Raw genomic sequence first — 23,923 nt, 5'->3', positions numbered from 1 at the left:
GTAGCTCTTTTACCCAGTGGCAGTAAGAAATATAGCACAAGGACTGAAGTATTTATTCATGTTTTACAGTAATGTATGAATCCTCTTACCTCAGTGGATCCAGTGAAAGCAATTTTATCAATGCCAACATGAGAGGCTATGGCTGCACCAACAATTGGACCAAATCCTGGCAAAATATTGACAACTCCTGGTGGAAAGCCAGCCTGTCAAAATAGGAATGAATGAAGGTAAGCATGACTTATGAGAACTGTTAGAGCATGTTAAAGCAGGCATGTGCTGGTGGTTCCCTCCCCAGAAGGAGAGACAGACATCACTCCCCTCAATTATTCTTACCTCCTTGATGAGGGCACCCATATAGAGAGCACTGAGTGGTGTTTGTTCTGCTGGTTTAATAACTACTGTATTGCCACAGCACAGAGCTGGAGCAATCTTCCATGCAAACATCAGCAGGGGGAAGTTCCACTGTAGGAAAAAAAAAGTTGATAGATGGAAAAATATTGCTGTGGTGTTTTGTTTTCAAGATGTCAAGCTGATACCTCACTTATTTCTCAGGCTGATCCTCAACATAAATCTTTCCCAGCACAAAGCAAGGATTTTTTTAAAATAACTGCCATTAAGAAAGCAACAACAGTGACTTCTTAGTTCTTTCTCTCCTGTTCAAAGAAATACAACCCCCACCTGCAATCTCCATTAAAAAAGTTCAGTTATCTGTTAATTTTTTAAGTCACAACTTTTTACTTAATTTACTGTTTTGCTATTGGCACTTTTAATTCCCCCATGAAAATAGTTCTTGCTTCTGATACATTTGAAAAGAAATGTTTGTTTATGTTGAAGCAGTTTTGGATGTAAATTTCATATCCCATCTTAAGATATAAAATTTATACTCAAAATTATATAATCCTTAATTGATGGCATTGCAATAAAAAGTCCATAAATGTCAATGTTCAATCAAAAGCATTTCATTTTCTTGAAGACTTCTTACTGAGAAATCTATATGGAAGATGTTAAAAGGACAGTAAAAAACAAGTTGAGAAACTCTTTGCTGCTATAAAATTTTGTATTGTCATTCATTGAACTGCAGCAGACGATGTAGTGGATTATATTAGTTCAATGCACAAACATGCCTTGGATAAAGATAAAAGTAACAAGCCTTTTGCACCAAGGCCTGATCCTGGCAGGTTAAGTGGATAGTCCTGCTGATTTTAGTGAAAATGTCAGAGTAATAAAATAACTGTGTTTTCACAATCACTCTTACAAATGCATACAACAGTCTCTTTTAGAAGGAGAATAGAAAGTATCAGTCACAGAGTCAGCCACTGGCCAGAACGTGTTGCTGCCTGATGCATATCAGCTGCCACTCTCAGACATCTCTCTAGCCCCTGGCTAGCTTGAAAAAATACACAACTGTCTTTCCTTCACAGAACACCCAATTTTTTACTCCCTCTGTTGTTTATAAACTCCGGAGACAAAGTGATGTTTTAATTCCATCTCAAGTACATAAACCTGGGAGGGGAGCTGTCGGGCCAGCAGTGTGCTAACAGCCTGCACTTCTAATGGCATTGCAAGGAGAGCTCACAGCAGTTTTATAGGGCACTATATAGCCCTGTTTATGCTACAGCACTGCCAAAGAGCACATTTTGATGGAAGCTGGGATGTGAAAGAGGATGAGGAGTTCAGTGTTAGACTTGCTGTTTAATTTTATTTTTGAATAATGTATTTGCTCAGGCAATGGCCAAGCACATGCAGCAGCCTGGGCTGTCCTCTGGGACTGGTAGCGTGGAGGAAATACAGAACAGATCAGCAGTGGTGTTAGAATAGATGGATATGACAGCCATCTTCAGGCTTTGGAGAACAAAACTGAGGGAAGAACGAACATGTATGGTAGATGGCTGGGTACCCTGAACAAAAGTTTACACATCTAACCTAAATAAATCCTGCTTTTGGCATGATCCTCAGCCTATGGCCAAGTTTCTTCAGCAGGTCTGTCAGTTAAGCTCAGTGAAACAAGCATAAGAGATGTCCAGCAATGCTGGGCTTAGTTGTTGGGGTTGTCATTTAGTAAATGCTTATCCATGTGCCTGGCTGAGGAACAGGGACAGAGCTGTGGAATCTTTCATTCATAAGGACCAAGTCAGGAGAGTGTGTAGGTGTTTGCGGGATGGCTGTAGCCACAGACTCTCTGAGTCATTGCATGTTTCTCTGGGTTTCTGCTGAGTGCCAAACACAAAAGCCACCCCTTAACAAAGACATGAAATATCAGCAAATATAAATAGGAAAAAAGGGCTTAACATTGATAATCTTTTCTGACTGCTCCTCTTCTAATGGAATTGCTTCGTGTTTCTGTTTAGTGGCTTTGTGGTAATGTGAACAAAATAAAAAATCAACATCCAGAAAAAATTTCAGAGAATGGCCTGATTAGTCCCTCAGTGTTTTATCAAGCATAAAAGCTTCCATGCAATATTTTAATAGCTGTATGTGAGACTCCCATTGAAATTTCTGCCAAAGCTGGTTAACTGGCTCTTCTGAAAAAGTTACTCTCAGTGCAATTCCCATGCAGTGTTCAGCAAGACTTTATTATGAGGGTGTCTGCTGGGGTGTAGGGGGAGTATTGGATTTGATGAAATGATGTGTTTCTCTCTCCCAACAAATAAAACAAACATTTCATGTCTTCTATTAGCTACACAATGTTAATTGTAATGATATGTCTCCTGGAGTTTCCTTTTCTCCTCCAGCCTTGTAAAAGAAATAGCAGGAAAGAATGGAATTAAAATACATCACATTCTCCCAGGAACTGAGGAGCCTGTTAAATCACAGTAAAAACTAAATAAATAAAGAGACTACCACAGCAAAGCATCAATTTTCCATAAGTTGTGTGAACATCCATAACCACTGACAGCATATTAACACCGTGTTTTGCTTTGCTTGTTTTAATCATGTGAATTCTATGACTTGAGAACTTAACTCCTAATAACAGAGCCTAAACCCTATTAGCATGTTCAAATAAGCATTTGCGGGGAGGCTGTTAAAGATATGTCAACAATATGAGCTCAGCTTTTTTCGTAATGGAAAACACACATAGCTGAAGACCATGTTTTATGTGTCTTTAAAGAGAGCTGGTTCAAATGAAAATAAATAGAAAGCACTAGTAGAGATACTCACAGGGATGATCTGTCCACACACTCCGATGGGTTCATGTCTTGTAAACGTAAAATAATCTCCATCTGAAACAGATGAGCATGCTTACTCTCAAGTGCAGTTTGACTTGGCAGAACAAAAAAAAAATTAAAATAGAGGGAGGGAAAAAACTCTAAGGATCAGCCTTTGATGGCAGTAAAAGAAATAAAGAAGTCATGGAAGTGTTTTTTTGTGAGCCAGCATGGGAAACCTAGGTTCAGGAGCAACCTAATTGTTCTTTCTGTAGAACAAAGGAAGCAGGCTTCCCATCAGAAAGTAACCTGCTTTGTTCTTTAGCAAAGAGCTGTACTGCAGTAGCATGGAAGCACTTACTGGCCTCAGCTGATTTAAGGGTAAGAGAAGTGAGGAGTCACAAAGGCAATTTCCTGAAAGGCATGGGTGGAGTGCAGCAATATAAAGGTGTACCTACAGCCCAAGTGTAGGGTATTAGAGTAACATTCAGTTGACTCATCTGCCATTGAGGACACAGGCAGTGTGAAGTGATGGAATGATGTACCACAGTCTCTAGATGTGGAATGAAGAGGACAAGTTTGTGACTTGTGTCACTGAGCATCATTTACTTCCTGTGGTCTGGGAGCACATGCTGAGGTTACACATGCAGGTTCCTTCCCAGTTAACAAAGAGCCAGAAAGGGACCTGCTGGGTGGGGACCAGTTAAAGGATCAGTTAAGGTACTGTCTAACCAGTAGCTTTGTTAGTGTGCTCAGCCTGCATCTGTGCAAAGTAGATTTACTGCACCTCTGTACCTCAATTAAGTCTCGTAGCTGTATAAACTAGCCCAGACTCAAACTATCTGTGAATTTAGGTCAGATGCTTTTCAGTGAGGGTACAGCTGAGGGAAAGGCTATGCTAAAGGCATGAGCTGAATGTGCCCCTTGGCCTGTAATGCTTGGTCATCTAGAAAAATGCAAATCTCTTAACTTGGGAAAATAATTTCAGCTAAGTATGTGAGAATGATGAGGTTACCTAGGCTTAATGGCAGGAGATGATTTACCAGGATAAGAAAAGGTTAGACAGCGGAAAGGAGTAAGAGGAGGAGGAGGAGAGATTACAGGGCTTTTGCTCCCATTGTTCTGTCTGACACAGGGTATGTGCTTTCCCTCCCAGTCTGGGCTGGGAAGTGGCTGCCCCAGCCTCTCCCCCATTCAGTCCAGAGCTGCAGCCACCCTTGTGCAATACTGGGGAAGGGCCTGACTTCACAATGGACAGTGTGTTTTGGGAACCTGCTGCAATATCCTCTAAGATATATCTGGTAACAATAAGCAGGTTAATCCTTAAAGTTTCTTGGGTTTAAGGAAAGACTTCAACTTGAATTTGATTAGAAATAACTTATTGTCAGGTTTGCTTATTTCTATCCACCTACTTTACAGGATTTGCTCAGTCGAAACCTGAGCTAAAGTAGCTAATATGTCAGCTGGGGGCCAGATACAGAATAATTATGAGAAAGGTAACAATAGTCTGCAACAAAGACAGGGACAGAACAGAGAAAATAAAGGAGGGAGGGAAAGAGAGAAAAGATATTCAGGAAAAGGCAGAAGAAAATAGTTTATCAGTTAGTTTGCACTGCATTAACAAAACATCGTTGTAACATTTTGATCTCCAGATGTTTGACAACTCCCCAGTGGAGATGAGAATATTTGTGTCACAAAGATGATCAGTTTGGTTTTCCAGGTTATCTTTCACAGATGCTAGCAGTGGTTCACAGACCATAGGAAGATTCATCTGATCTGACAGAAGTGAAGTAGAAGTCAAAATACAGAAAAGTACATACAAGCAAAACTGTCTTAAGTGCTCAAGGGAACACAGAGGAGTCAGCTAAAAATACCAGCTTGTACTCAGTAGTACTGTGAGAGGTGGCCAGAAGGATGGTGGCAACATAACAGTAACACAGTTACATTAGCACTGTCTGACTTCAAATTGTCACTGCATAATCACTGCCACATGTCTGTGTGCTTCATCATACAGAGTTATAGATAACCTGAACTTCTTGCCAAGGCAGACAAATGGTGGTTAATTCTGCCCAGCGTAGGCAGAACGTTCTTTCCGCAGAGCAGTGCCTCCCATGCAGAGCTGCTCTCCCTGCTGTCTCCCACTAGACTCGAGACAGCTGCCCTTTTTGACACCTGCTTCCAAAGTTCATCATCCACAGATTTTCTGTCAAGATGGGATTTTTGAGGTTGCTTTCTAACAATATCTTTGGGAACATTTGTGACTTGAAGTTATTTAGAAGCTTTGGATGTCTCTGGACAGGCCAAAGGTGGATCTAAGAGCCACCCTGTCCATAATGTAGAACAAGCTGTTACCATGACAAAATAGCTCAAGAATTAAATGAGATTAATTCCATTATTCTAAACAGTGAGCATAGAAACGTCCCTTGTGCTTAGAAGTTATACAGGAGACTTTTTAAATGTTTGAGAGTTTTAAGTCATGCTAATGATGCTTATTCTAAGACGCTGTGGCTGATGATTGTTACTCTTATCCTTTACTAGCTGGCTGCCAGAAGAACATTGCCTGAGAGGGACCCAACACTGATCCCACATCCAATCTAAAATTTTGTGTAAAAAGGGTATTTTTAATATACGCAGAAGTAAACCAACATTCTTCAGTCCTCACTGATATTAATAGAGCAAGATCAATTTGCAGCTGCTTAGCACCTGGCCCAAAAACTTTCATTTTTTAATCAGAAAGCAAGTCCCATTTATCCAGGGATCTCACTTTGGGACAGCAATATCTTCCACAGATGTGTTTGCTTAGATTTCCATCAGGAGTCTCCAGCACGGATATTTTATTTGCATAACAACCATAATACAGTCCCATGCCTCATATAGCAGGACACAGCAAACAAGTGGGTGAGGAGAGCTGAATTGGTTCTTTAAACTATATCATAGCACATAGTGCTTTAAAGATACATTTCTGCTTGCATTCAGTTTATTAGTTTAACAGTTTCTGGTCTAGCCTCATTCTGTTTTAATTTAAATCATCAAGGCTTTACACTTGGGAGCAAGCAAAGGGCAGTCTGAAGGTTTTGTAGCTCTGGGGCCAAAAGGAATGTGACTGTAAAACACACTTCTTCTTCTACTTGTCTATCAATTGCCTATTTTTGTTTTAAAGGAAAAGAAAACTTCAACAAAAACAGCAACAACAAAAGATTGGGAGGTTTCAGATTTATTAGCACACTGAATAGACAAGACTTAATAGTGGGGTTTTTTTGGTTTTGTTGTCTTGCTTATCTTTGGTGAGCTGATGTTAAGTGAACGTAAAGAGCACTGCTGTTTAACACTGGCTTTGCCCTAAAACAGCTTCATGAGAATGGCAAATTTATGGTGTGAAAGCAGAGGAATAAAGAGAAGTGTTAAATGAAGAATAATTGATCCCCTGAAAATCTGTGAATGGACTTATGATTCTACGCTACTGAAAACTGTGTTAGCACAAAGTTTGCACTGAGGAAGGCATGCTGAAAATGTGCCTTCCTTTCACCCAGCATAGTCCACCTTACTGAAAAAAAAAATCAGATTTATCCTATAAGGTACTTGAAACCAAGAATAAGCAGAGAATATTTATTCTCCTTAATCTGGCAGTGCCTTTTGGTGGCTGACCTAATTTCTGTGTACCTGTGGGGCTAAAGAGTGAGACGGAGGCATTCACTGACCAGGGAGAAAGAGATTAGGGAACAGGAAATTTGCTGAATACATGAATTTATGGTGTGGTCTGCACTTTTGTATGATTAAATGTGAGGTGCAAGCAGCAAAACTGGGATTTAAGAATCTCAGCCTAAATAACTGTGGAAAACTTTGACTCCTTGCAGGAATGTCTACACCTGAAATATTATTATTGTCATTCCTTTGTTGAAAATAAGATAATGAAGATAAACACCAGTCAGTGCACGCTGCAATTTTAATATGATGAAACACAAAAACGAATAAAAGTGCAAGCAGAGTTGCATGATGTTTCCCTCCTGAAAATTTTGGAGGTACATTTTCAATTTATCTGCTTGCCTCACTTGGGTAGTTTGGTGCTTTGCTATAGAGAGGCATTGCAGATACTGTGTCCCACAGTGAAACACCAGGGAAATAGCTGGGCAACAGCAATGGGCATTTACCCCTGAGTGTGCCCTCCTGGCCTTACTGGGTAAAGTGGAATAAACATGCATGGGCAATGAACATATGTGCCGTGAATCCAAAAGGAATTCACATAATGAACATCCGTTTTCCTTCATGTTTTTCCAGAGATTTACTTTATGCAGGTGAAAGATGAGTACACTTATTTTTATGACTGCACCTACTTAAAATAGTTTTCTTCTATTTTGCCATGTTGTGTAATTATAGCACTTGGTATGTCTAGTCCAGACTGCAAATGAATTTGTTTGCATCAGACAATGCAGCCTGTATTTGTTCAACAGCTGGGAGGGAGGGGCAGGAGGAAAAGACTTGTTATATAAAAATAATGGTAAGGATTTTTTCGCATCTCTTTAGCAAAAGAATAAGAACATAATAATTTCCTATCATGTATGAAAGTTTATCTCATATATACAATATAAAACTCATCCCACTGAATAATTTAAAAAAGCATCTATAACAAAATATATCTCATTTGTATGTAGTTCTCTATAATAACATTAAGAACGCTCTCAAAGTATAAATTAAGATAGATCCAGTGGTAATCCAAGGTAAAATTATTGCATCAGCAGTAAGAAGTCATATACAAACAAGATCTATACATAATGATACTGTTTATTAAACAGGCACCCAACACTATTTCCATGAGTTCCAAGGTATTTTTCAGGCTTACACCTCATCCATTTTTATACATGTATCAATATTTAAATGTAGGTATTGAGCTATCTACTTCTCAGATGGATGCATGCAAAAGAAACCAAGCCCTCCCCATATGTGCCTGTGGGGCAGAACAAGAGCAGGGCACCCAGTCCTGCCTTTGCTGACTTACCAATGTCTGCTTCAGCAACACATTACACACTGTAGGAGCAACCCAGGCTCCTCCTCTGCCTTCCACAAAGCTGTGAGCTACTAAGCTTTAGTCTGGCCCTGAGGTTTAGGTGCATAGCTGTGCTTTAATTCCCCTTACCTACAGGAATGGTCATTCCATGGATTTTGTCTGCCCAACCAGCATAATACCTCAGGGTTTTTATGACTCCCTGGAGATCTACATAGAAAGCTTGCAAAAACGGTTTGCCGCTATTCAGTGATTCCATAGTCTGCAGGACAAGAAAAAGTTAAGAGATGTAAGTATTGTAACATTTCTGGACTATTGTACCTAAGTATTTGCCATCTTAACAGCTCTTGAACCATGACAACGATCTTAATGAAGACCAATCAGTTGCATCTTGGTGTAATTTTAACCCACAAACGTGAACAAAAAGTATTTTCCTTGAAAAACCCAAACTGGTTTCTTCTGGAGTATTCTGGAATGGCTATGATTTTAAGAATATATGTGTATGTTTATTTATGTTTGTCTGTCTGTCTGTCTTGTGGATTTATGTGTGTATCCATATGTATGTACATGTGCCTTTGTGTACTTTGAACCTAATAGCCACTGTGTTTGGTCCAGATCTATAAATGCTGAATTGCTTTAATCAGGAGCCAAGATAAAAATGCCTGTCAAACTGGGTTCTGTTATGTTAATGATAACAGCTGAGAAGGAGCTCCTTGTAGCCCTGTATTAATGATCTGAATCCATAAAGAGAAGAATGGACACATCCCTCTTTATATAATTGATGTGAATATAAAAATTTCTCTATATAGTTGCCAAGACTCCTGCTGAGGTCTGAGATATCTATACTGTACAGCCAGTTTATTTATTGCCATCAAATAAACAAACTTTCCTCTAGGGAAGCTCATAAATTAACAAGCTATCTTTATTTTTTAGTTAATATTCCTATTTTTAAACGTATCTTATAAGCTATCCTCTTAGGAGTTCCTAAGATCATTTAGCAAAAAAAATCCAATAAAATATCCTAAGATGTTGAGTAGCTTAACTCATTCTCAATAGCTGTCTAACAGAAATCATTAAGAATGGGCAAAGGACGCCCCTGTGTAACACACCAAGCATCAAATGAGTTTCTATAGAGAAGAATGGAGGCCTAATTCTGCACTGACTTATATCCCCAAGAGCAATTAATGGCACTGCCTGCAGTGCAGCTCAGTGAAGAACTTGGCTCCAGAAATAAAAATTAAATGACAGGCAGAGTAAACCTGATTTGCTGTGCACTTCCTTCTCCCCATGGCGATTTTACAGTATCTGCTGGCGGTAAGATGATTTAAGTGTTGACAAAGCTGGAATTAAGATGTTCACGGGCTTAGTTCAAAGCACTTGACATGCGGAAAACAACATTAACAATGCCACCGTTCTGATGGCTTCATCCGAGAGCGGAACGGAGCCGCACTCGGAATTCGTGTCACCAGCTGAGTGTCCCTAAGCACCCCACTTACCCTTCCCTTCCCTCTGCACAGATCATCCCAACCTGCCATTTCTTATTCTAGAAGAGTTACAGGCGTGCCTGGCAGGCACACACGTGTGCACACCCCTGCTGTTGTGTGATGTCCAATTTAAAGCTGATCTGAGCCCGCTGGAAGCCTCTTGTTGGCTTTTATGGGTTTCACACCACATTGTAAGTGGACAGAGCCATTTCAGCCAGGGAGCTGCATGTGGTTTTCGCATATAATTCATATCAACTCATTCATGAATGAATTGACTCTCAGAATGTAAAACTGACAACTGATTGGACTACTGATTTTTTATGTTTCACTTACAGCAAGAATTGCCCTGTCCCTTTCCACCAAGTCAGCTAACTTATCCAAAAGATGGCCTCTTTCTGAGGCATCCATTCTCCTCCAGACAGAACCGAGGGAAAAAGCCAGCCGAGCTGCCCTCACTGCCTTGTCCGTATCAACCTGGGAAGAATGAAGAAGAAAATCAAAGACACAGGGTAAGTAAGACAAGCAGGCTTATGGGATTTGCTGTTATAAAACCTCAGTCACACGTGATAGGTTTTGGAACTATGATTAATAAAAGAACTGTCCAATAGTGCTATTCTGGACTGATTGCTTTGATCTATTTATACATTTGTGTTATCTGTTATACATTTAATTTATACATTAAACATATAGCCATTCATGGGATACATTACCTTGTCAGCTTCCTGGATGTCACAGATTTGTTCTCCTGTTGCTGGATTATATACTGGGAATATTCTTCCGCTTTCAGAATTCTGCCACTCATTATTGATGAAAATCTAGAAAAGGAAGAAAAGTCATCAGGTCTCTTGCATGAACAAACAGTAACGTATATAACAACAAACTCACGAGAAAAACTGAAGATTCTAATACAAAAGAACTGAAACTTATTTTTGTGCATGAAAATTAGTTTTCAAGAGTTCAGACTGAGGTCAGCCCCTGATGTCTCTCTGTATTCTATAGCAGTGTCATTATAGAAGCAGCATTAAAGTCTAAACATTGGTTGATGTTCAAATTTGGTTCAAAAACTGTAACAAATAAACTAAAAAAAGAAATAGCTGTATCAGAGAAAAAGCCTTGAAACTGCTGGAGACAAGACAAGGATTTGGAGTAATCACTCAGTTCAGTAAGTAAACATTTAGTCACTGATACATCCCAGTCAAGGCTGAATAATCTCAAACATCACAGTTCTTCAATACACAGTCAGTTAATTATGGCTACAGTGATGGCTTGCAGCACAACACTAACTTGCTTATCTGCTAAGAACAATGGAAATTGTTACATTCTCTCAGTGTTGATATTTTAATTGTCAGGGGCAAAACAAATTTAAATGGTAATGGTGCTGACAATAGCTGTCTTGAGAAAGGTAATGACAAATGAGTTTGTTTAAAGTAGATTTGTTCTGGTAGCTGCATACATGTCCGTTATTTGCTGCTGAATGACTTTTAAGAACAGGATGCTATTATTTATTAACAATTTTTAAAGAAGTCACTACATGAAAATGACTGAGCGAAAGTTTCCTAGGTATTCAGACTCTTTCTGTCTTTTAGATCTTTCTAAGAATGAAAGTGTTCAAAAAATCCAGGCAAGATTTGGGTTCCTTGGAGTCCAGATATCAATGTATTTTTATTGGATTCCATGAAATACAACTTTAAATGTGTAAGATGGTCTCCTGGCGTCACTGGAATACACAGGAATTTTCCCCCTGACTCCACTGAAAGCAGGAGTTCACACATAGGCAGAAGGAATGTTCACCACCTGGTTTGGGTTTTTTTGCATACAAGGCTGCGTTTATAAAGACAGGGACCTTTGATAGCTTGAGGAGCCTCAGTTCTAATCAGAGATACACAGGCGAGAAAAACTGGCCCATCTTTATACACATGAAGGCAAAAATACATCTGTAGAGTTTTCAGTTATTAGACATGAGCTAGCTCAAGCCTATTCTCCAAGCCAAATGGAAGTCCTGTAGCTGTGTTCCTCTCAGCAGGGCTTGTTAGCTCAGGCTCGGTGCCACAGTAGCTGCAGTGTCACAGCTGCTGCTCCAGAGCTCACTCGTGTCCAGCTCACTGTGGCTGTGCGTGGGAGGAACCTGGAAAAGGCCCTGCTGACAGAACTGTACACAGGAACCAACAATTCTATGTGCTTTGCTAATATGGATGAGTTTCTGTTGTGCTTCCTCATCTTCCCTACGCCTCAAATTTCAACCTCTTTGCTGTGTGCCCCTCCATCCATTCCAGAGTCTGTCCTTTCTTTACTCCTCCTTGCTCCTTCTGTTTAGGCTTTCAAAGATTGCTGAACTCAGGACCTAGCACACCACTACCATTGCTTTCCTTGCATGCCCTATTTATCCTGAACCTGTTGGCGTGCTTCGACTGTGAGCGTCTCAGATTGTGCTGGTGTCTTCCTGCTCAGTGATGACAGTGTTCAGCAAACCCAAGCACTGCTCCCAATGTACTGTTAGGACATTCTGGAGCTAACCCAAAATGAGATAGTGAAAGAATCACCAGTACAATCTCTAGTGACCAATGCCATAAGCTGAAATCCTCTGGTGTATCATTGTTACTTTTGGACTATAAGTGAAGCAAAGAAACACTGAGATTTGTGACCTGTGTGGAAGGAACTTCATGCTTTCCACTGAGTTTTCTCAGAGTTAACTCTGCAGCCAGTGAGTGTGTCAGGGGGTGCTGAGGAGGGAGGGGAAGGGAGAAAAGCTTCCAGCTTCAGGAGCAGATGGCCAGAGAAGATGTAAGCATGTTTGTTTAAGGTGACAGGATGTACATAAACACATAGGCTTCTTGTGTGAGATGCATTGAAAGAATAAAGCAGTTTGGTGGAGTACAAGAACCTGAGAAATCGTGGCAGTTACAATTCAGTACACTTCCCTTAGAGAAGTGGTCTGTTCTTTTTTAAATAGATTAAAAAAATTTAACTCCATTCTGCTGGGATTAACACCTATCATCAGATTTGCTAGTACATGGGACATGCATTTGTTCTTGAAATACATTTCACCATAGGAATGAGAAATAGTGCTGTGGAATTACAAAAGAGTGCTGCAATTCAAGCTGACTGGAAGGAAAAGCTGTATGATTTTATTGAATGCTCTATTTATCCCACTGACTTAGAAAAAGAACAGTAATAGTAAATATTTCAGATAGGACATGGGAAGGATCTATTTGGCATAAAGTTAGAGCTGAAAGCAAGAGAAATTGCTACTGTTAATGGTTAATGTTAGTTTCTTCCTGTTCCACTTTCTATAAACAAGGTATTGCCTATACAAGCTCATTACTGTAAACTGAGCACATTTAAATTGGCAGTAAAATCAGAGTATTTACTCTAGTGCACAAATAAAGTACCTAGTCCCATGTTTTGGAACAGTTTCAAGTCTTGAAATCCAGCAGCTGGCGGCTTTACAAGCAAAGCCTTACACTTAAATAATTCACTTTTGAAAGTTTTAGGTGTTCTGTGTCAGGTAGTACCATTCAGCAGATATTCCTACCACTGAGACACAGATTCTTTTGCAATAAATTTGCATTCACAGGGGCTTTTATAACTCTTCCAGCACTACTGACTCCAATGGCTGTTGATTAAATGTATATATCCTGTACATTTAATCTGACTTTCATTATGGCCACTTCGTAAAAATGCCATGAAATGGAGAAGCGATGACACATTGCAAGAAAAAGGAATCCCTGCAAAGCCTCAAATTGGGTTTTTTTTCTCCCTTATTTATAGTGATCATGGTAAAGGCTAACTCTAAATCAGGGAGAATATTTGACAGCAAATGTTCCTATCTATGGATTATATATAACCCATCCTAAATACCAGATTAAAAAAGGGGTAACCTTAGAAAAAGAAGGGCTTGTTTCCATGTAAATCATGCTACAAATTGGACAACACCCAGTGAGTTCATTGTTCAACCTCAATTGTGAAGGCTATTCACATTTACTATTCCCCTGGAATCAATGTTAATTAAGGCTGACTGGGGCTATAAATCAGCCTTTGGTTTTTACAACTTAATTCAGCATTAAGCATATATATGTAAATAAAAGGTAACTGATTAACCACTTGAGTTTTCCAGGAGTTACTGAGGTAATTTGTTTTTGTTTGAGTCCTAGTGTTACCTTTTGTGATATGCAGTAGGGAGAAGAAAAAGTCTATAGTGTGTCATGCATTTGCTATGTGGTATTGTGGTAGTTAAATAACCTGGCCTGTTGGGTGCTATCAATAGCATTGTGCCAAAAGGCAAAGGGAAGAAGGGAGCACTTGAAAAATCTTGGAATACACAAACATTTTGTTTGCCATTTACTTTCAGTTAGAAGCAGTAATGGCAGTAACGTCAGAGCAAGAAGATGAAAGGCCAACTTTGCTGCTGTACTGAGGTGTCCCTGTCAGTGCAGTGATTTGGCCAAGAACAAACCCAACTGGCAAAGCAGCCAAGGCCTCCTGTAAGTGGAGTCTGGCTCTGGCTGGTGTTCAGTGGGTGAAGCAGGAAACCAAATACGTTTGTTCCCCAGTGATGCCAAAGGGACCAGCAGAGCAGGGGAGCTGGGGGTGCAGGTGCTGGGGTGTGTGAGGTTGGGGGGGTGGGAAGGGCTGTTCCAAACAGTGCAGTGTGACAGGCCTGGGTGGAAGCTCCCAGGTGCCCCTGTGAACATGATGCCCCTTGGAGTGTCATCATTCTCACTAGACCTCATCACACAGATCTCTGGACAATTTCTGTTCCTTTCCAAATGAAAGATGGAAAGGGCATGGGTTTTCCTAAAGAGAACAGTCACATCCCTCCTGGTACTGACAATAACCTCTTGCTCATATACACGTGTTCTCACAGATCTTTTACTAGAACTTTGCAAGATAATGGTCCCACCATGTATTCACTAGGTTCAAATCCTGCCTGTGGCTAATTACATATGGCCGCTGTTAACAGAGTTCCACAGGGCTGATCAAGAAAGCAATCTGACTCATCCTTCAGGTCAAGTGACTGTTCAGAGCCTTGGAGATACCTCATCATACTGAAAAGTATACAAAGGAAAAATAATCCCAAAGTTACCATGTAAAAATTCCAAGTTACTTTGAAACTCCTGACATGTAATTGGAAGAAAATCATACATTGCATTTTGCACAAGACCTGCATTTCACAAGCGTTACATGCTGAGTTCAATAGCCTTGTGGATTATCATCAGTTTTGGAATCAAGCCAAGAATAAATGTTTTTAGCATAACACAAAGCAAATTTAACTTTGTAAATAAACAACTACAATCTTGTGTTTCAGTAGCCATCCATCCCAGTTGGCTTAGTAATAGTTAGCAACTTAAAATGGTTCATTTTAACCATGCAGGTAATTGGAGTGATAAATATTCAAAGAGGAAGGGACGTGTACAAACCCAGGCTGGACATTCTGATCTGCAGTGCAGCAATAGGAAAATTTAGAGCAGGGAGAAAACATATTTTGTGTTTTCATCACTATTTACCAGCAGGGAAGTACTAAACAACTATGAGTGTGTATATAAATATAATTAATTAAGCACAGAACTAAGACCTCCTTTGAAGCTCTTAGTTGAAGGAGCCTTAGTTTCATGGCACTTCAAATTCCCTCTGCTGTTGAGCCAGGGGCTAGCCCTGGATTCAAGAAATGGAACTGATTTTTACATTCACTGGGGATTCCTGCATGCTCACTGCCTCTCTTTTTTGTATTGCCTTTCCTTAAAACATACAGGGAAAAAAAAAGATTTGGGGCTCTCTAAATTCATAAGAGTAATCAACACAGGTGGCAACAATGTAACTTTTCATTTCCTTTCTTGAAAATGTTCTCAAATGATGTGTGAGTGAAATGATGATCTACATTCTTAATTTGATATTGCTTAGTGATGATGTCATGAGACATTTTTTTCAGGCTCCCCAGCTGTTTAACTCAGAACTTCAGGCAGTCCACTGACAGTGGCCCAGCATTCAGCTCTTTGGAGGTGGAATTATTTTCCCATGGATTTAATAAACAAAGTTTTTGTGCTGTTGCAGCTCCTAGAAATGTTTTTTGGTACAGGAAGAGGATTTTAACATCCAAATAATAATGGCTTCCCACAGGAGATTTGGTTCTGGATGAATGGAGGAAGGAATGGGAATTTCCTAACTCAATTGATTTAGTAGCTGGTTATAGTTTCATTCCATCAAAGATCTTTTTTTCATATGTGGCTTTTTCCTTAGAGAGCTTTTGGCACTAAATCTGCTGGGATGGGGGAGGGGGCATCAGATGCCAAAGTACTTTATAAGAGAATCACAGCTGCTTGGCCCTCAGCATCTTCTCAGAGCTGGAGGCACTAGGAAGTACATAATGGCACTTCTTTTTTAGGGGGGACGGACAACAATTTTAGAGGCATGCAAAAAATCCAGCAGCAGCATTTCCCTTGGTAAATACTGCATAACATCCCAGATACCGGGCACCTGTGCCTCAGTCTGGTCAGGAAATTTCATATCCTTTCCCATCTCAGCAACTTCATTTCCTCTCCTTGGGAAACATTTCAAGAGTCCTAATGATTAGTACAATTGTAAGGGAATGAACTAGGTGGGATTGCCAATCAGAGGTGCAGCTTGTTTATTTTCACAGGCCTTGTTTTCCTTTACTTTTATGGCTGTCTTGATACAGCAAATCTCTCACATTCTAGAGTGTGTTGTGAGGCACTCCTGGGAGTGACTGGAAACTAACAGCTGGCTATGGAATCAGCAAAAACCTGGTTTATAAGAAGGCACTAGGAAAGCAAAAGCCAATGCCAGCAGTCTGCTGGCTGAATGACCAGCGATGGATCAGCAGTGCCATTTAATTTTATTTTTAAGAGGGTTGTTCACATGACCAGCAAAAGTCACAGCTTCTTGCTGGCAGTTCACAAAAGGTGAGTAATGGGCTTCAAGGCCAACCTCCCCAAGCACTGTGAGTGCAGAATCCTGCTTCTGAGCCATGAATGAGCTTGTCTGGGCAGTGCCAGTGGCTGTGCTGCTTTCAGGGGATAGCTCTGCACAAGCCTAGGCAGCCTGGCTGGCCCTGCACCTCAGCACACGTGGTTCTCATGTCATTCATTACCCCAGAGCAGAGTCATCCTCAGAAGTTACCCAGATTTGGGTTCTTTAGTGAGATGCCTTTCAGCTGTGGGGGAACTGCAATTGTATGAGAGTAACAGTGAACTGTAGAGGAACAACTTTGCACCAAATTTAATTCAGGCAAGCAAACTCCCATGGGCATAGCTGGTTTTCAGCTACAAGAGGTCCAGGGTAAAACAAAGGGAAAAAATCCAGCTGGTTTCAGTGGGAGCTGAATCAAGCCCCAGTTGAGGAAAAGGAATCAGTGGCAACAGCCTCCAGAGGGATGTTTGTACTGGGAAACAAAGCTGTTTCACTGGAAACCTGACACATGCTCTAGAGCCTGTGAGGTCTGAAAGGCCAAACAAAACCAGAACATGTTGATTTTTCTTTTTCCTCTTTGGCTGCTGGGCTGTCCTTCTCTCTCCTTATGCACACCCCCCACACTGTAAAAATAGAAAAAGAAAGAAAAAAGAAAGAAAAAAAAAATTACAAGGAAAAAGAGCTCTGTTCTAAAGCTCTGTGTGCTGTGAGATGCTTCATCTTTTTTAAACTCTCATTTGGACCTCAGAGTCTGATTGAGTAATGTCATAGTTTTTGGATGTGGTGTACCATAAATGCAGTTTTCCTTCATAAATTCAAGAAATTCAATTGCACTCAAGAAATCTACAGGGCAAACTTGTGAGTGTACTGAGGGAGTTGGAGAATTTTAAACCTTTACAAACATAGTACAGCAGGAGGATCAAAAAAGTGGAATCGGAAATAAAATGCCCAAGTGAGTGGTTTCGCTGTCAGTGCAGCAGTGCAGCCAGCTCTGGCAGAATTTTGTTCCTGCAAGCCCAGTCCTGTGCCAAGGGTAGGTGTCTGATGAGAAGACCAGCATGTTTGCCTTCTCTGGGTGTAAATCCCAAGTAGCAAGGCCTGAGTCAACTCTACTAAAATTAAAGCCAGTGCTTCATACCAGTGGACTTCTGATCAGAAGCCAAGTGTTTGAAAGAGGTGAATACATCAAGGTTTGGTGACATTTTAGCCTGTGTAAATTAAGTCAGCCTTCAGTGTGGCCGACATGAGCTGGAGGAGGATTCCCATGATCGAGCCCTAAAGGTGGCAGGAGCTCAGTTTCTTTTCAGTCCCAGAGAGGTGGGAGGAGAGGGCAAAGCAGGCCCTGTCTGCAGGGGCTGCTGTCCTGTTCTGCTCACCTGGATGTTCAGGTGCTTAAAGGCAGATAGGGCAAGTCCCCCACTGAGCTAGCTCACAGACAGAAGAGGTTTAGGGAATGGTATGCTAGGAAAGGGGTGTGATGGGAGGAGAAGCTGGGGGAATCCAGGGTCTCTGAGCAGCAAATGGAATCAGAGAAAGGCTTGAAGCCTCCCGTCAGTCTGCTGTGAAAGTGGAATGTAACATGATTTTTTCTCCCCTATGTCCCTCATCCCTCACGCCAAATGTTTGACCTGCCTGTCTTCCTGTCTTAATTAGTCTTCTGTCTTTCTGGGAGTTGGGTCTGTTCTTCTGCAAATGGCAGCACATCAGACAGGGGAAACCTGTCATGTTTGTTTTCTAAGCTGTAGGGGGTACCCATTTGAAAAAACTCCCAGCTTATCTAAACATTTTTGTTTGTATGATTTTGAATTAGGAAGTGTGAGTAATTAGTTAAGAAGATTAAATAAGTCTTAGCAACATGCAGTAGCGTGCTTACTTTCCTCCTTCCCCCCCAAGTATTTCCTGCACAAAACCCAGCCTGCCAAACTGTGATGATACCCTTTTCTATTTTAGTTTCTCACTGTGCCACATGCTGATACAGCATCCGTTATTTCAATTCAGTCTCATTAAAGGGATTATTTTGTGCCTGGTTGTTCAAGAAAATTAATCTAAAGAGAAGAAACTTCAGATTGTATTGTCTGTTGAACTATACCCACCACAAACATATTACTCCTTTTGGCTGCCTTATTAAACCTGTGGGAAGAAACTTTCGTTGCAGCACATAAAGGCTTTCCTCAAAGTAATTTTTACTTTTTTCAGTTAATGAAGAATTTGTCTGCTGTTAGTAGAACAATACAGGAGCAATAACATAGCTCAGGTAATATTTCATGTATTCCTAAGAAACTAAGCTCCCAAGCTTTACTTATCCTTTCATCAGTGGGACTCTAATTTCTGGAGAAGAACATTTACTCTCTTTAACTGCATCAGAAAACTTTGCTTGTGAAACCAGGATGACTAAAATATTAACTGTGCTTCCCATTTTCACTAATTACAAAGACAAACCATCACTGGATGAATTGGGTAAGGATGGCAGTGTTTTTTATGGAGTATGATCCTTGATGTCACTTATTGCACCTTAAAAAGTGAAATAATGAAAGATTTTTAAAAATCCACTAAATCAAGAGTGGAGAGGAGGAGTATTTGTTTACATAATCAATTATTGGGCTGTCACTGGGCTTTAATGAAGTTGTGGCTATTAAGAACTTGATCCTGGAGACCCTTCCACAAGTGCTCATTTGAAATGGTGGGAATGAGGAGGGGTTTATACAAACAAGACTCGTATTACTCTGTGTAGTTCTCCTGTGTTTTGCACTGTTTGTGCATTGCAAGTCCTGTGTGCTCCTTATGTGTGACAGAAAACAGTGTGAGCTATTAATCTGTACATGGGAAATATGTTCTGCCATTTGGAAGAATTTAATCTCCCTTGTAGGTAACTGCCATTTTAAATGTTCATCACCAGGAACAAGTTCTTACTTAGAAATTAGCTGTGCTGTATAAATAAATATTCCTCCTAGGATTTTGGACATTATAGACAACACAGAAAAATACAATAAGCAAATTTATTTTGACTTAAAGCTCTGCCTGAGAAAATTACCTTATAACTACACATGAGAAATTGCTGGAATGTCAGCTTCATTTGCAGTGGCCCCTTATGGCCTGATCACCCTCCCTGGCACGATAAATCACTGGCAAGATCCTTACCTTAACACGTTTGATCTCAGCTCAGCAAGACTTGGTTTTGATGTGAAGAACTCCAGATCTGTTAGGTCAGAGACAAATAGCAGAGCCACTGACCTGCAAAGTGCTAAGTCTATATTAGACCCAAGTGAGCAGCCTTAAGCTCCTGAAAAGTTTGCCTTTGCTTCTACTTTGCATCCTGAAGCTTTTCAAGTATTACTGTTAGCATATTTTGTTAATGATGCCAGAGACATTTCCTTTTGTGCCATTCTGCATGTACAGAATCCACAAAAAGCATGTGGTGTGAGAAGCATTATCTTGGATAAACTGTTAGAATTATCTGCACTTTAGAGAGACATGAAATAGACCTCATTATTTATTGGTTTCTTTACTTAATTTACACAAATGGCTTGCACTGGCCTTTTTCTTACTAGACTATGCCTACTGATATCATAAATAATGATATTCACCAGTACACCCATTAAGATGCTGCAAAGTGCCTGTGTGTATATGTGTGTACATACAGAAATTCAAACTACTCCTAAAAAGAAAAAACTCAGCTTGTAACATTTACATTCAAAGTCTGAACTTTCACAAAGAACAATTTTGTGGCCACTCAGTTTTGCAGCCTTGGTTTGAAAGTATTACTTATTGTCCTGGTTAAACAGTCACTTATCTCTACGGTAGTAAGCAGGAGTGTTAGTCTACCAGAAAATTGGATGTTCTTAATGGGCTTTGGGGGAGAATAGCTTTGCATCATCAGCATTAAGTTAAATCACATTAAGTACCCACTTACAACACTGGGATTACCACTTATGACATCTTTGGTGAAAGACTTTAAAACAAATTGTTGTGTTTGTTAGAAGAAGCTGTGAGATAACAATTCCCAGAAGTATGATTTATAAATTCTTTTTGCTCAAGAAGATGCAAAGGAACCCAACACCTCTCATTCAATGCTGCAATGAAATCTCTAAGGCTGGAAATTCTTTTCAATAAAGTCTTGGAAAGTACTAATTTATTTGCTTTAGAGTATTCTTCTGGAGAGAAGAAACCGTTCGACTACCTCTCCTCAGAGTTCAGTTCTAATTTCTCCTCCAGTTCTTTCTGTTGATTAAGTCATTGCCTTTTACATGTACAAAACTGGAATAGGCCATTCTGCTTTTTATTATTCATAAAGCTGATTGGGGAGAACTGGGTTTAAACTGTCAAAGTATCCTGCTGTGCTTGGATACCTGACAGATTTACACCTCAAAGTACACTGTGGTGCTAAGACTAAAACTGGATGTGGAGTGTTCTTGCAAGAGCTGATTACAGTCTCAATCAAATAGAACACCCAAGGATATAGCAAAATAATGCCAACGTTTGATAGCAATGTTTAACATTTTTGTATGTGGCCAGCAAGTTATTCTGTATAGAGATGAAGGCCTGCATAAAAAATGAGCTCTTATATTTAACTTTAAATAGAAACAGACTAATGACTTTGAGTATGTAAATGAAAAACATGACCCTAAATTTTTGCCAAACATGCAGTATTAAAAAAGTGGATTAGGGCAAACCCAATACCTGCTTACACTGACCTTTCCTTAAACAAGCAAAGTGTGCTATAAGTCTTGTCAATAAAGAGCCTTCTTTAAAAAACTTGAATACTCATATAGGCAGTCCCGAGATCCGCTCTCTCCATTTCCTTTAAAATTCATGTTTCTTTTCCCCTTTTTAACTAAGCTCCATTTTTCTCTTTTGGAACCCCTTGTAATTATGCCAGAATATGGGCAAACCTCATTAGTTTCCCTGCTCTCTAAAAGACAGGATTTATGCTTGTAGTGAACACAACGACACATGATCACTAAATGGCTAAATTCACTATTAAGACTTAAATCTGAGAAATTTTTCACCCAGACATTGCAAGTACTACCAGTATGTAAAGGTATGGAGCCCAGTATTAATTAGAGGAAACGTCACCCAGTGCCCCACTTCTGCAAGGAGCACACCAGTGACAGCTGTTTGTGAAGGTTCGTGGCACGCAGCCTTTGGCAGGTACCAGGTATAAGGTACAAGGTATGTTGCCAATCCAATGCAGTGAGTAATAACTAAATTCCCATGGGACCTGGCTGAAGTCAAATGTTGCTATTCCTGGTTCATTGCTTTTAGTCTCCCTAAAGACCATTTAGGCAAACAGCTGGAAGAGCTGACTACAAGGGTTCCCAGCCACAGGGAACCACTCCAGGCAAGCAGGTAAAGGCTTCTAACCAGGAAACAAGTTATCAAAGGATTTGTCCTGTGCTCCCTCAAGGAAAGAAATGAATTGAGACAGAGAGCAAGAGCATGAACACATTGGTGTTGCATGCAGAATCCAGACATTAAAAGAAATTGTCTTAGCTGGTGGGAGGAAGAGCTGTGCTGCACCAGTCAGTGGGCATGTTCTGCACTGGGCTCCTGCTTGGCATCTAAATAGGAGGGCTTTCCTTCTCCCTCCATGCTGGAGTGCCTTACTAAAACAAAACCTTTGAGACGTGAATAGAAGCAATACCAGAACTGGAGTTCCAGTACTGTCACCGCTTTGCGCAGATGGAATATTGCTCCTCCTAAAGAGAAGTACAGAGGGGAACAACATCACCAGCTTCAGCTTCATCTGAACTCATTATGCAGATCTTGCAGCAAGGAGGGCACTGCCTCCCTGACAACACTCAGAGGAACAGCAACAGAGACAACCACTAATGAAAGAGAGCAAAGAGCACAAAGAAAGGGGTCTTTTCATCTATACTGTCTGTGTGTGTATAGTGAGCATACAGAGAAGTGTGCAATTAATAACATACAGAAATGCAGACATGCATCCACAGGTAAACACCAGCTCCAAAATTCATCTGTATTGCCATTTCCCAGAATACTGTGTACAAAAATAGAGGCTTGATCTTCTTGTAGTCTGGCTGGTTTAGCAAGAGATCCTGCCTCTGACACTGACCTACTGTCTGAGTTAGTCATGGTTACACTCCCACAAATTTAAACTCCCCCATCTGTGAAGGAACCTTGTCACAGTTTTACAGTGAGGCTGAATCAATTAATGCCTTCTGAAAGATGTGACTGAGCAGAATATTAACACTTGCAGTTGAGTGATACCAGCTAAAAGCATCTTAAGTAATGTAACAAATGGATTTAAAAACCACTATCAAAGGGTTGGACCACCAAGACTCCTAGGCCATCATCAGCACAGCTATAGCACATTTAGTGTTAGTCTTATATCACTACTTCAAATTAATAGTGAAAAAAAGAAGAGCTTGATTTTCACCTCTCAGGAAAACAGTATCCAATAAACATCACAAAAGAGAAGTAAGTACCACGTTAAGTAGCCGTGGTAAAGAAAGTGTGACAAGGACAAAAAGAGGAAGACCAACAAAATGCCAGGCACTGATGGAAAAGGCGGTAAAGGCTTAGCCAGATATCCTGAAAAACAACTGTGTTTGTTTCTCAAGGTCCATGCAGGCCGTTCTGGTACAGGGCTGCTGTGTAATAGTGTGTCACAACTAAAGCAACTGGAAAAAATAAAAAGTTCCCTGATTTGGAAGGTAGGTGGTAATTTCTTGCTAGTTTTGACAAACTCAAGAATAAACTATTTCTGTTACAGCTGAAAAAAAACATAAGCAAATGTAAAATGTGTATGTTATGGTAAGCTTTGAAAATATCCAGTGGAATCAGGACAGTGCTTTTATGTCTGGGTGCAAAGAATGTTTAAAATATACTCCAAATATGTTTCAGACAACAAAATGAAGTGGTTCCTTAAAAAAAAAGAAATCTATATATCCACCTGTCAATTACATAAATGCCTTCTCAAATCAATTTGACAATATAAAGAAGTATTAAACCCAGTTTAAAATTAAATTCTATTTTAAGGACATTTTACACTAGCAGAATGGTAAATAAAAGTGAGGCGCAGTGTCATGGGAAGTGCTTTTACGATTGAGCTGAAAAGACTTTACAGGGCTTTTCAACTAACTAGATCACAGTTTTCATCTAGGTCATCTTATAGTTGGGAAATAAAAGCACAAGTGCCTATAAACCAGCGTAAGAAAGCCGAGTGTGAAAATGGGTGATCTGGACTGTATCACAGAGAGGAAAAAACAGTGTTTTTTGAGCATAAGGGGATGAGAATTATCAGAGACACACCACACTTTTTACGTGTAAGCTGTGTAGGGAGGACAAGTCAGGCTGCAGGAGGGGGGAGCAGCTCTGTGTGCAACGCTTTGCGTGGGCACTGCTTGGAG

The 23,923-nt window shown here is 40.2% G+C and overlaps 1 protein-coding gene across 6 annotated transcripts in view; it reads right to left on the bottom strand.

The window, feature by feature from the left end:
• Window positions 1-23,923, bottom strand: part of ALDH1A2 (aldehyde dehydrogenase 1 family member A2) — a 101,641-nt gene that overhangs the window by 20,687 nt on the left and 57,031 nt on the right. For all 6 annotated transcript variants that reach the window (XM_053987849.1, XM_053987851.1, XM_053987853.1 and 3 more), the window contains 6 exons: window positions 10,340-10,444; window positions 9,963-10,103; window positions 8,278-8,407; window positions 3,160-3,221; window positions 334-462; window positions 90-203 (listed from right to left, as the gene is read on the bottom strand). In XM_053987849.1, coding sequence (XP_053843824.1) covers window positions 90-203; window positions 334-462; window positions 3,160-3,221; window positions 8,278-8,407; window positions 9,963-10,103; window positions 10,340-10,444 — 681 coding nt within the window. The remainder of the gene's footprint in view (window positions 1-89; window positions 204-333; window positions 463-3,159; window positions 3,222-8,277; window positions 8,408-9,962; window positions 10,104-10,339; window positions 10,445-23,923) is intronic.

The sequence above is a fragment of the Vidua macroura genome, chromosome 12 (assembly GCF_024509145.1).
Source record: "Vidua macroura isolate BioBank_ID:100142 chromosome 12, ASM2450914v1, whole genome shotgun sequence".
NCBI lineage: Eukaryota > Metazoa > Chordata > Aves > Passeriformes > Viduidae > Vidua > Vidua macroura.
This window is presented reverse-complemented; position numbering and strand designations above follow the sequence as displayed.